General features: G+C 47.8%; 1 protein-coding gene across 5 annotated transcripts in view; it reads right to left on the bottom strand.

The window, feature by feature from the left end:
* LOC119972306 (zinc finger protein ZFAT-like) overlaps positions 1–13,034 on the bottom strand; it is a 152,295-nt gene that overhangs the window by 124,562 nt on the left and 14,699 nt on the right. For all 5 annotated transcript variants that reach the window (XM_038808797.1, XM_038808798.1, XM_038808799.1 and 2 more), the window contains one exon: positions 5,146–5,409. In XM_038808797.1, coding sequence (XP_038664725.1) covers positions 5,146–5,409 — 264 coding nt within the window. The remainder of the gene's footprint in view (positions 1–5,145; positions 5,410–13,034) is intronic.

Here is a 13,034-nt window from a genome sequence, read left to right as displayed (position 1 = left end):
GGTGCCCCCCCCCCCCCCCCCCCCCACTCCCTATCCCCTGGTGCCCCCAGTGATCTACAATGTGCTTGGCCTTCCTAGCTCTACTGCTGTGTCTAGGTGTTGCTCCAGGATGCACATCAGAGATGGAAGCAGCCAGCTGCTTACCTTGTCCCATGGCCCTCAATATCCCTGGCGGGCATCCTCTGGAGGCTCTGGGGCCAGAGGGCCCCGGTGCACTTGTTGGCAGCGGCACATGCACAGGCGTGATGCCCGGTTTCGGGTGCTGACTGTGAGACGCGGCCTCATCAGAGGGGAGGAAGTCGGGGAGCTGGTGGCTTACCTCGCGACTCCCATAGGATGGGTCCGGGCTGGCACCCCGCCCTACCCTCCACCCAGTCAGTGCCCATAGGGCCCTGGGGTTCACCTTGGGACAGAGAGGCAGCTGGTTCATGCCCCAGTTGCCCCTCCATCATCTGGCTCTGCCAGTCCAGAAGCTCCCTGATGCCGGCACAATCGTGTCGACGCCCTCGGTGATGCTCCTGTGATTAGGGCATGCTCTGAGAGCTCCTTGGCAATGCCCACCTGCGACTGGAACAAACTCCTCAGTGCCTCAGCCATTCCAATCGCAGATCGGGACGTGTCCCGCAGAATCTCATCAAGGTCAGCCTCGTACTGGGTAACATCCCCCAGCGAGTCTGACATTCTGCCGAGACCCTCAGCCATGGCTGTCACTGACTGCGCAATGCCTTGGACACCCTCATTAATAGTACTGACGGGCAGCACGGTGGCGCAGTGGAAAGTGTAGCCACCGAAGTTGGCCATTTCCCTGAATACAAAATGGAGGAACACAGAGCATATAGGATAAAATGGACAATGTTTGCAGCGCCAGCAGGCTGCACCTAGCAGGTGTGGATTCTGTCTGCTAAGAAAGCAGACAGCACCGAAACGAACATTCCGCATACTAATGAGGCAATCACCGGGATAATTAGCATGTTAATGGAACGATTCCAGATACAATGAACACAAATGGGGAAGCAACTGCAACATTGTAAAGGATTCCAGACACTCAGGCACCAACAGGGTTCGAAAACAAAGAGCCTGAGAGCCCGCCCAGTAGCTAAGGAACAGCCTCAGTATTGGGGGGATTCAAACATATTGATTGGGAAGAGACCCAATCGATTCCAAGCAGGTAAGGGAGTCCGCCCAAAAGGGCGCGGATCCCTGGGACCTATAAAAGACATGTCCCACACATGGTTCAGTCTTCTCGTCCAGCCCTCCTCTCTCTTTAACTAGCACTCCTCCGTGGACCAGCACCTCGACCAGCTTTTGCCAAGACGACCCTGAAGGAGAGAGAGAGGGGTTCGGACAGCAGCCGCCAGCAAGTAAGTGTCTCACAACGATCGCTACCAGAGAAGGCACTCCTGACCCCTTTTAACTTATACCAACCTGAAGTCTGCAGACCAGAGCAGAGCAAGAGGCCTTGTTCCCTGACCCGGTAGTTCCTTCGAGATAAGTATTAGTTTATTTAGCGGTAGGAATAACTTAATCCTTCTAGCGTGTGCATGGGTAGTTATTATAATTGTATTATAATAAACTCAGTTGTTTGAACTTACTAATTGGTGTATGGTTTTATTGCTTTGAACTTCACCTTGAACTTGTGGCGGTATCTTAACGATACCTGGCGACTCCAGAGCTAAGTAAAGAAACAGAGCCAAATTGACACCCAGAACGACCAACAATAGCACGGTGCTGAGGACTCGGGTTTGAATCACGGCCTTGGGTCACTGTCCATGCGCAGTTTGCACATTCTTCCCGTGCCTGCGTGAGTTCTGCCCCCACAACCCAAAAATATGTGCAGGTTAGGTGGATTGGCCATGCTAAATTGCCCCTTAATTGGAAAAGAAAATAATGATTGGGTACACTAAATTTAGAAAAAAAAAATTAATGGCACTGACGTTTTGCACCAGGCTCTCCACTGTGGTTGCCACCCTTACAGTATTGGCCTCGGTGAATGAATTGCCGGTGACACCTCCTCCACCCGTAGCCCCTGGGACTTTTCCAATAGGCTATGGATCTGCTGGAGTGTCGCTGACATCTCCCTCGGAATGTCCCAGCCACACCCTAATGTCTCCATCAGCTCTGGGAATACCTCTTCCATCAGCTCAGCATCAGGCTGGGACCCAGCTGAGTCCTGGGATCCAGCAGACCTCTGACTGCTGTCTCTCCTAGGGGTCCCTGCTTCCTCCTGAAGTACATCAGCAATAGTGCGGTGCTCACCAGATTGTGCCCTAGGAACCTGACCGCTAACATTTGCATGTATCTGAGCTGGTGGAGGGTGGGGATGGCAGCTGTGACGCCTCATAGACAAGTGGTCAGTGGGAGGGATGAGTCAGCATGCCAATAACAACCCATGTTTGACAGGTCCTCCAGGTGAGGCCCAGTGCTTCCTCGCCTCTTTGGCGGTCATCGGTCACCTCCAGGACACACTCCTCGAAGGAGGTGCAGCAATCCTCCGCTGTCTGAGTTCTTTCCCGACAATTGTGGGAGATCTTTTCCTGAGCAGGCACAGAGAGGGCATCATTAGCCTCATGCTTGCGCCACATGGAGAGTTGGGGTGGGAGGGGAGAATTCTCACGTGGGGCTGAAAGGTCAGGGGGAGGGGGGGCTGCTGGTATCTGCTCACTCGCGCTTCCCGTGTAGGTCGTTGACCTTTTTTCAGCACTGGAGGTCAGTCCTCCTGGTCACACTCCCAGAACTCACAGCCACCGCCACCCCATTCCATGCAGCACTAGCTGCCCTGTTACTCGCCTTCCAGGACCTGCGGGGACACAGTAAATCTCTCTTGGCCTCCATTGCATCTAGGAGCCTCCCCAGATATGCATTGCTGAATCATGGGGCTGGTCTCCTCGGTGCTATTGTTGCACCTTGACTAGGGTTGGCTGAGCAAGTGCGGCCCCACGAATCGGCTGGCAAGCCTTCACTTACGGCAAGACGCCAGTGGGGCCTCGTTAAGTGGACCAATTAAGTGGACCAATTAATATTGAAGGGCATTGCCAGCTTCGCTGGGCTGAGTGCTGGGATGCACGCGGCAGATCCCTCTCGCATTAGAAACCTTTCCGGAGAATCGCTCCCTCTGTGTGAATTTTCGGCCTCAAAATAAATATCTTTTTTTTTAAAGGGGCAATTTAGCGTGGCCAATCCACCTACCTTGCACATTTTTGTTGTGGGGGCAAAACCCATGCAAACATGGGGAGAAAGTGCAAACTACACACGGACAGTGACCCAAAGGTGGGATCGAACCTGGGACCTCAGCACCGTGCGGCTGCAATGCTAACCACTGCGCCACTGTGCTGCCCTTTTGTTTTTATAAATTTAGAGTATCCAATTATTTTTTTTCCAATTGAAGGGGCAATTTAGTGTGACCAATCCACCTAACCAGCACATCCTTGGGTTGTGGGGGTGAAACCCACGCAGACACGGGAAAAATGTGCAAACTCCACACAGACAGTGAACCAGGGTCGGGATTCGAACCCGGATCCTCAGTCCCGTAGTCCCAGTGCTAACCACCAAGCCACTGTGCTGCCTTTAAAATAAATATCTTATTGGTCTTGCACCTAAACAGTGATTAGTATGTTGAACTCACTACCACAGGGTGCAGTGAGGCGAACAGCAGAGATGCATTTCAGGAGAAGCTAGACAGATACAAGAGAGATATAAATAGCATTACGCTGATAGAGTGTGATGAAGAGGAGAGGGAGGAGGAATGCGTGAAGCATAAATACTAGCATAAGCTAGTTGGGCCAAACAGCCCATTTCCATATTGTAAATTCAATATAATATTTGACAAGAGGTGTATCACAGTCAAGCCTGATCATACTGCTATTGAATATCCACAAACCGGGACTTTCACGAACATTGGGAATATATTGAGAGAGTAGAATTTTGCCTACCTAAAAAATAGGTCAATTACCTAATCTCATCCCAGCATAAATCAGCTAACTCAGAGACCTGTTCAAAAAACTGGTTACCAGGTCTATATAACTTTGTTTAATTTATATGTTTACCAGTCGCACATTAGAAATGGCGTGAATGATCCCATACTAAGTTAAATACTTCCATCAAGGGCTCCACCAATGTATGACAACAGAGGTACTCCGTGCAGAAATAACTTAGTTACAGTTGTAGACTATGCGGAATTAGGTCATCTTAGATAAGGCAAAAGTATTGATGTTACAAGTGACTCCAATTTAAAGAGAGAAAAAGAAAATCTGCCAGACACATGCTATATTCCATCATTATAAAATGATTGAATGTGCTTGGGTTGGATTACTGGGGCCAGGATAGTAAAGGACTATCTTTGGTGCTTCTGCACTCAAACATCCAGTTTGTAAACTCACACAGTAATGATCACTCATGTGACCAACACTGCCTCTTAAGCCACCATAGACAGCTCATCTATTTGAACAGCACGAAAGCCAGCTTGCCATGCCAACAGCAATCCAAAGGTATGTATCAAACAATCATGGCCACTGCCTACCTTGCACATCACAATCAAATTCCTTTGAGAGAGCCTAAAACAGGTATTAGGCCCAGATTAACATATTTTAAATTCCACACCTGTTTTAGGTGGTAGCAATCTAGCTTGACATGATTTCAAGTTAGACCTGTCCTGAAACCTAAAGCTGCCCACTCAAATTGGGCTTCTTGGCACTAATTTCATACCTAGTAAGCTATGGAGTTCCAAAATACTAGTTTCATGCATGTTATCCAAGGGTTATGTGACATTATGGACACTTCTGTCCCACCCTCCAGGTAAGGTTATAGTTTACAAGGGAAGGGACCATAGGCATCCCTTTCTGCTAGAGAAAGAAAACTGATTATATAGCTTGAGGGATATCACTCCAAATCAAGCATGGGGCAAGGCAAGGAGGCAGCCCTCATGAACTACCACAACAGTACAGGGATGGGGCTCGCACTGTTGGCATCATTCTGCACCACATTCAAGACATCTAGACAATTGAGATAACTGATCCCTATACACTTCAAACTCTATACATAAACAAAACATACAAAATCAAATAGCCAACAGAAAAATAAAACTGCACCCCTGTCTTTAAAAGTACAACATTAAACCCAGTTTGATATTTGGTGATAAATAAGTATTACCATCTTCTTCTTCTTCTTCTTCCCCATTGTCTTTCAGTAGAACGAAACAGCGATGTTTCTGCAGTTGTCTCCTGTTTGAGAATTTTCGGCTGCACTTTCTGCAGTCCAAGCTGTCCAACTCCTCCAATTCCTCCTCTTTTTGGTCAAGTTTATTTTCTGCACTCAGATTGCAACTACCGGCATCTCCAGATTCTTCTGCTTCAGCATAGAATTTTTTCTTTGAACCTTTGGGTCTTCCCCTCTTCCTCTTCACAGCTACTGTTGCTAAATTAAAATAGAGTTACAAAAAAAAACAATCAGAATTGTTCATATTTTCTTAGATTGTGACTGACATTTCTATACTGTAGTGAACAAGGATGAGACACCAGAGGTACGCATTTAAACTTAGAAGTCCCCGTTCCAACCGAAGATGAAAATTGGGAAGGCAGTGGCCAACTTGAGGTGTGGAAGCATTCGGCCTCCTAATGCCTCATGTACATACAAAGTGCTTATATTTGATCATTCCCAAAATTTATGCCTATGGAACCTTACTGCTTTACAATTTTCATACACTAGCACAAATCCGAAGGAGGCTAATCTGGCCATTAAGCCTGAAGGGAAATTATAAAGGAAAATGATTTTGGAGCATAAGTACCAGACATTGTTGATATAACATGTTTTCAGTTTTAATTTAATCACTACAAATATGAAAACACCATAATTCTCCAAAATAAGGCTCCCTCCTCTCTTTCAACTAAGTTTTTACCTTCTTTTTTTTAATAAATTTAGATTAGCCAATTATTTTTTCCAATTAAGGGGCAATTTAGCATGGCCAATCCACCTACTCTGCACATTTTTGGGTTGTGGGGGCGAAACCCACGCAGACACGGGGAGAATGTGCAAACTCCACACGGACAGTGACCCAGAGCCGGGATCGAACCTGGGACCTCAGCGTCGTGAGGCGGTTGTGCTAACCACTAGGCCACCGTGCTGCCCTGGTTTTTACCTTCTTAATGCTTAAAAAAGCCCTTCAGTTTTCTTCTACTTGCTAGATGTTTATTCATTTTCCCCTTTAGCTCCAAAAACCACAGAAACTCCTACAAAAAGCAAAATCCAGGTGGGGGGCTAGCCCTCCCAAATCTACAATTCTGCCACTGGGCGGCAACAGCCGAGCGAGTAAGGGGATGGATCCAGGAGCCAGAGGTCGAGTGGGTGCGCGCGGAGGAGGCCTCCTGCATGGGGACCTCCCTCCGGGCCCTCGCCACGGCAGCACTCCCATCCCCCCCACCCAAATAACACTCCAGCAGCCCAGTGGTGATAGCCACCTTCCAATCCTGGAACCAACTGCGGCAGCAATTTGACCTGACCAAAATGTCGGACAAGGCTCCCATCTGCAAGAACCATAGGTTCACACCAGCACTAACTGACGCCACCTTCAAAAGGTGGAGGCAGGACGGGGGGACACTGACAGTCAGGGACCTATACACGGACGGCAGGATCGCAACACTGGACGAACTGACAGAGAAATTTCGGCTAGCCAGGGGGAACGAGCTACGGTATCTGCAGCTCAAAAACTTCTTACAAAAGGAGACAAGGACGTACCCACAACCGCCACGACAGACACTACTGGAAGACCTACTGGACGCAAGTATCCTAGATAAAGAGAACTGTAGCGACATGTATGACCAACTGGTAGAAAGGGCCAACACCGTACTGGACGCAACAAGAAAGAAATGGGAGGATGACCTGGGGATTGAGATAGGGTGGGGACTCCGGAGCGAAGCACTGCATAGGGTCAACTCCACTGCCACGTGCGCAAAGCTCAGCCTGACGCAACTAAAGGTGGTACATAGAGCCCATTTAACAAGAAACCGTATGAGTAGGTTCTTCCCGGAGGTGGAGGACAGATGTGAACGGTGCCAAAGAGGCCCGGCCAACCACGCCCACATGTTCTGGTCTTGCCCCAGACTTGTGGAGTACTGGACAGCCTTCTTCGAGGCTATGTCCAAAGTGGTGGGGGTGAGGGTGGAGCCATGCCCGATAGTGGCGGTCTTCGGGGTTTCAGACCAGCCAGATCTATTCCTGGGGAGGAGGTCGGACGCCTTTGCCTTTGCCTCCCTGATCGCCCGCCGTAGAATCCTGTTTGGCTGGCGGTCAGCAGCACCACCCAGAGCTGCAGACTGGCTGTCCGACCTATCGGAATCTCTCCAAATGGAGAAAATCAAATTCGCCATCCGAGGGTCAGACAATGGCTTCCACAGAACGTGGGAGCCATTCATGCAACTGTTCCAGGACCTGTTTGTGGCCAACGAACAAGAGGAAGAATAGCCAGGTGGCCAAGAATCAGGGGAAAATGGACGGGAATCGGGGAAGGTAGCTGGGGGGGGGGGGGGGGGGGGGGCTACGGGTTCGTTATGGGGGTTTGTTCTCATGGTTTTATGCTTATTTCTTTTTCTTGTTAATTTATTGTTTTTGTATTGGAGGGGAGGGGTTACTGTTTTTCTCTGTTGTGATAAAATTTGTTGTTGAAAACGTGAATAAAAATTATTTCAAAAAATGTATACTTTTTTAAAAATTAAAAAAGATAGAGCTAGGCACCGTAAAGGGGGGGGGGGGGGTGCGGGGCTGAGTGCTTCATTGGGATGGTGTGGGATAGGGGTGGGCAAACTACGGCCCGCCAAAGGTCTTTATGCGGCCCACCAAGTCATTAAAAAAAATAATAATTTTTTTTTTAAGGTTAATGGGGGGGGGGGGGGGGGGGGGCTGTTGGGTTACTTACTGGTATAAGGTGGATACGTTGACTTGAGTAGGGTGATCATTGCTCGGCACAACATCGAGGGCCGAAGGGCCTGTTCTGTGCTGTACTGTTCTATGTTCTGTGTTCTATATGAGGCGCCTAGAATCATAACCGGGTGAAGTAATTATTTTACTTAATATACTATGCGGCCCTTTAAAATTGTGAATTTCTGAATGTGGCCCTTGCACGGAAAAGTTTGCCCACCCCTGGTGTGGGAAGACTGGGTCGCGTGGGGTAATGTCTATTTAATTGTTATTCTGTATTTTCTTTTTACACTATGTTAAAATTCACTCTAGTTAGTTTTGTTATTATTGTTATTACTGTTCTTTTATGAAAAATTCTGCAAAACCTGAATAAAAATACTTTTTTAAAAAAAGAACCACAGAAACGCTACGGCGGAGAAAGAAGCCATTCAGCTCACCGGGTCTGCAATGGTCACTCCTCAGGATTATCTTCAATATTGTTAGCTCTTCCGTTCAAGTTATGGACGGGTTGTCTTGTGAGAAAAGATTGGGCAGACTATGCTTGTATCCACTGAAGTTTAGAAAATAAGGTGACTTGATTGAAGGCTTCAAGATCGTGAGGGTTCTTGACAAGAGTGAATGTGGAGAGGCTGCTCCCTCTTGTGGGAGAATGTTTTTTGTTTCATTGTTGCTCGGCCAACATTTATTGCCATCCCTAATTGCCCTTGGGAAGGTGTTGGTGAGTGCCCTCTTGAGCCTCTGCAAACCCTGTGGTGTACGTACATCCACAATGCTGTTAAAGGAGGGAGTTACAGGGTTTTGATTCGCGACAGTGAATGAACTACAATATATTTCTTAGTCAGGATGGTGAGGATTTTGATGGGATCTTCCAAAAGTAATGGTGTTCCCATATGTCTGCTGCCCTTGTCCTTCTAGATGATAGTGGTTGTGAGTTTGGAAAGTGCTAAGTAGCTATTGTGTGTTCTTGCAGCGCATCTTGTAGATGGTACACACTGTTGTCACTGTTTGTCGGTGATGGAGGAAGTGAATGTTTGTGGAAGGGGAGCCAATCAAGCGAGCTGCATTGTCCTGGAGGTGTTGAGCTGAAGCTGAACTCATGTTTGAACCAAGGCTTTGACGAGACCAGGAGCTGTGTGGCCCTGGTAGAAGCTGCACTCATCAAGGCAAGTAGAGAGTATTCCATCGCAATCCTAACTTGTGCGTTGTACATGGTGGACAGGTTTGGGAGTCAAGCGGAGAGGTCCTCACCACAGGATTCCTAGCCTCTGATCTGTTGTTGTAGCCACAGTATTTACTTCGTTAGTCCAATTCAGTTTCTGGTTAATGTTGATCGTGGGGAGTTCAGTGATGGCAATGCCATTGAAAGTCGGAGATAATTAGATTCTCTCTTATTAGAGATGGGTCATTGCCTGAAACTTTGTGCAGCACAATGGTACTTGCCACTTGTCAGTCCAAGTCGTCATGTTGTCCCGGTTATGCTGCATTTGGACATGGACTGCTTCTGTATCTGAGGAATCACAATCGGTGCTGAATATTCTACAATCATTAGCAAACATTCCTACTTCTGACCTTATGATGGATGGAAGGTCATTGATGAAACAGCTGACACTACCCTAAGGAACTCCTGCAGTGATGTCCTGGAACTGTGATAATGTATCTCCAGCCACCACAACCATCTTCCTTTGTATCAGGTAGGACTCTAACCAGCGGAGGGTTTTCCACCTGATTCTCACTGTATGGCGCCTTGATGCTGCATTTGGTCTAATGCTGCCTAGATGTCAAGGGCAGTCACTCTCACCTCACTTCTGGAGTTCAGCTCTTTCTTCCACATTTGAACCAAGGCTTTGGTGAGGTCAGGAGCTGTGGGATCCTGGTAGAACTCAAATTGAGCATCAACTAGCAGGTTATTGCTAAACAAGTGCCGCTTATTAGCACTGTTGATGACCCCTTGCATCATTTTACTGATTGATAGTAGACTGGCGAGGCAGTAACTGGCAGTGTTCAATTTATCATGTTTTCTTCTGTACAGGACATACCTGGGCAATTTTCCACATTGCTGGGTAAACGCCAGTGCTGTAGCTGGACTAGAATAGTTTGGCTAGGGGCCCAGCAAGTTCTGATGCACAGGTCTTCAGTACTATTGCTGGAATAATGGCCTTTGTATCCAGTGCATTCAGCTGTTTCTTGATATCACAGACTGTCTGGGACTGCAATCTGGGATTGCTGGGACCCCTGGAGGAGGATGAGATGGATCAACCACTTGCTACTTCTGACTCCCTCAAGATGGTTGTGAATGCTTCAGCCTTGTCTTTGTCCTTGATCTTTATGTCGTCTTTGTCGACAGGAATAGTGCCGGAAGACTGGAGGATAGCAAATGTTGTCCTCTTGTTCAAGAAGGGGAGTAGAGACAACCCTGGTAATTATAGACCTGTGAGCCTTACTTCGGTTGTGGGTAAAATGTTGGAAAAGGTTATAAGAGATAGGGTTTATAATCATCTTGAAAAGAACATGTTGATTAGCGATACTCAACACGGTTTTGTGAAGGGTAGGTCATGCCTCACAAACCTTATTGAGTTTTTTGAGAAGGTGACCAAACAGGTGGATGAGGCTAAAGCAGTTGATGTGCTGCATATGGATTTCAGTAAGGCGTTTGATAAGGTTCCCCATGGTAGGCTATTGCAGAAAATACAGAAGTATGGGATTGAAGGTGATTTAGCGGTTTGGATCAGTAATTGGCTAGTTAAAAGAAGACAGAGGGTGGTGGTTGATGGCAAATGTTCATCCTGGATTTCAGTTACTAGTGGTGTACCGCAAGGATCTGTTTTGGGGCCACTGCTGTTTGTCATTTTTATAAATGACCTGGAAGAGGGTGTAGAAGGATGGGTTAGTAAATTTGCAGATGACACGAAGGTCGGTGGAGTTGTGGATAGTGCTGAAGGATGTTATAGGTTACAGAGGGACATAGATAAGCTGCAGAGCTGGGCTGAGAGGTGGCAGATGGAGTTTAATGCGGAAAAGTGTGAGGTGGTTCACTTTGGAAGGAGTACCAGGAATGCAGAGTACTGGGCTAATGGCAAGATTCTTGGTAGTGTAGATGAAGAGAGAGATCTCGGCATCCAGGTACATAAATCCCTGAAAGTTGCCACCCAGGTTAATAGGGCTGTTAAGAAGGCATATGGTGTGCTAGCCTTCATCAGTAGGGGGATTGAGTTTCGGAGCCACGAGGTCATGCTGCAGCTGTACAAAACTCTGGTGCGGCCGCACCTAGAGTACTGCGTGCAGTTCTGGTCACCACATTATAGGAAGGATGTGGAAGCTTTGGAAAGGGTTCAGAGGAGATTTACTAGGATGTTGCCTGGTATGGAGGGAAGGTCTTACGAGGAAAGGCTCAGGGACTTGAGGTTGTTTTCATTAGAGAGGAGAAGGCTGAGAGGTGACTTAATAGAGACATATAAGATAGTCAGAGAGTCAGATAGGGTGGACAGTGAGAGTCTTTTTCCTCGGATGGTGATAACCAACACGAGGGGACATAGTTTTAAATTGAGGGGTGGTAGATATAGGACAGATGTCAGAGGCAGTTTCTTTACTCAGAGTAGTAGGGGTGTGGAACGCCCTGCCTGCAACAGTAGTAGACTCGCCAAATTTAAGGGCATTTAAGTGGTCACTGGATAAACATATGGATGAAAATGGAATAGTGTAGGTCAGATAGGCTTCAGATGGTTTCACGGGTCGGCGCAACATCGAGGGCCGAAGGGCCCGTACTGCGCTGTAATGTTCTACACACTGATGTACTGGGTACCTCCAGCATTGAGAACAGAACTATTTGCGCCACTCCTCCTCCAGTTAACTATTTAGTTGTCCACCACCATTCACGGCTAGATGCGACAGAACTGCACAGTATTGATCTAATCCATTGGTTATGGAATTGCTCATCTCTGACTATTACTTGCTGCTCATGCCATTCGGCACAAAAGTAGTCCTTGTAGCTTCAACAGATTGACACCTGATTTTTCGGTATGCCTGGTGTTGTTCCTGGCAATTCCTCCTGTACTCTTCATGGAATAGGTGGATAATAGACGGACCAAAACCCTTCCAAGGTGGAAATATGCATGCTGTACTGCTTGCCCTGGGGCGGCATTGAAGCACAGTGTTTAGCATTGTTGCTTCACAGCGCCAGGGTCCTAGATTTGATTCCCAGCTTGGGTCACTGCCTGTGCGGAGTCTGCATGTTCTCCCCATGTCTGCTTGGGTTTCCTCCGGGTGCTCTGGTTTCCTCCCACAAGCCCTGAAAGATGTACTGTTAGGTAATTGGGCGACATGGGGATTTTCACAGTAACATCATTGCAGTGTTAATTTAAGCCTACTTGTGATAATAAAAGATCATTAATTATTGATGTTCTATGTGAATTTGTCATCCAATCGTGGGATGTGATTATTGCACAAATTTTCATCAGATGGTTCAAAAATGCAAAATAGGAACATAGGAAATAGGATTAGGAATAAGCACACTTAGGCCCATGAGTCTTCTCTGCCATTCAAAGGATAATAGCTGATCTTCTTCCTCATTGCCATTTTCCAGCATTATTCCATATCCTTTAATAACTTTAATATCCAAAATTCCTTCGATCTCGGTCTTGAATATACTGGATGGACCGAGTCTCCACAGCCTTCTGGGTTAGAGAATTCCATGATTGACTACCCTCCAAGGGAAGAAATTCCTCATCTTAATCCTAAATGGCTACCCTTTATTTTGAGACTTTGTCCCCTGGGGCGAAATTCTCTGCAGACCGTCGTAACGCCGATTTCCGGCGAGCAAAGTTGGAGTAGATGACTCCGGCGTGGGGGCCTTCTTTTAGGCGGCGATTCTCCATTCCCAGAGGGGCCAGCAGCTGACTGACGCGATACGCGTCAGTTTCACCAGCTGCGGAAGTGGTGAGACCCGGCGTTGTTTGGAGGAGGAGGAGGAGGAGAGGACTGACCCGGCGTTGGGGGGGGGGGGGGGGGAGAGAGACAGACCCGGCGTTTGGGGGGGGGGGGGGGGGAGGAGAGAGACAGACCCGGCATTTGGGGGGGGTGGGTTTGGGGGCAGCGGCGTGCAGACAGGGGGGGGGGGGGGGCAGCGGCGTGCA

This window comes from Scyliorhinus canicula, chromosome 10, assembly GCF_902713615.1.
Source record: "Scyliorhinus canicula chromosome 10, sScyCan1.1, whole genome shotgun sequence".
Classification (NCBI taxonomy): domain Eukaryota; kingdom Metazoa; phylum Chordata; class Chondrichthyes; order Carcharhiniformes; family Scyliorhinidae; genus Scyliorhinus; species Scyliorhinus canicula.
This window is presented reverse-complemented; position numbering and strand designations above follow the sequence as displayed.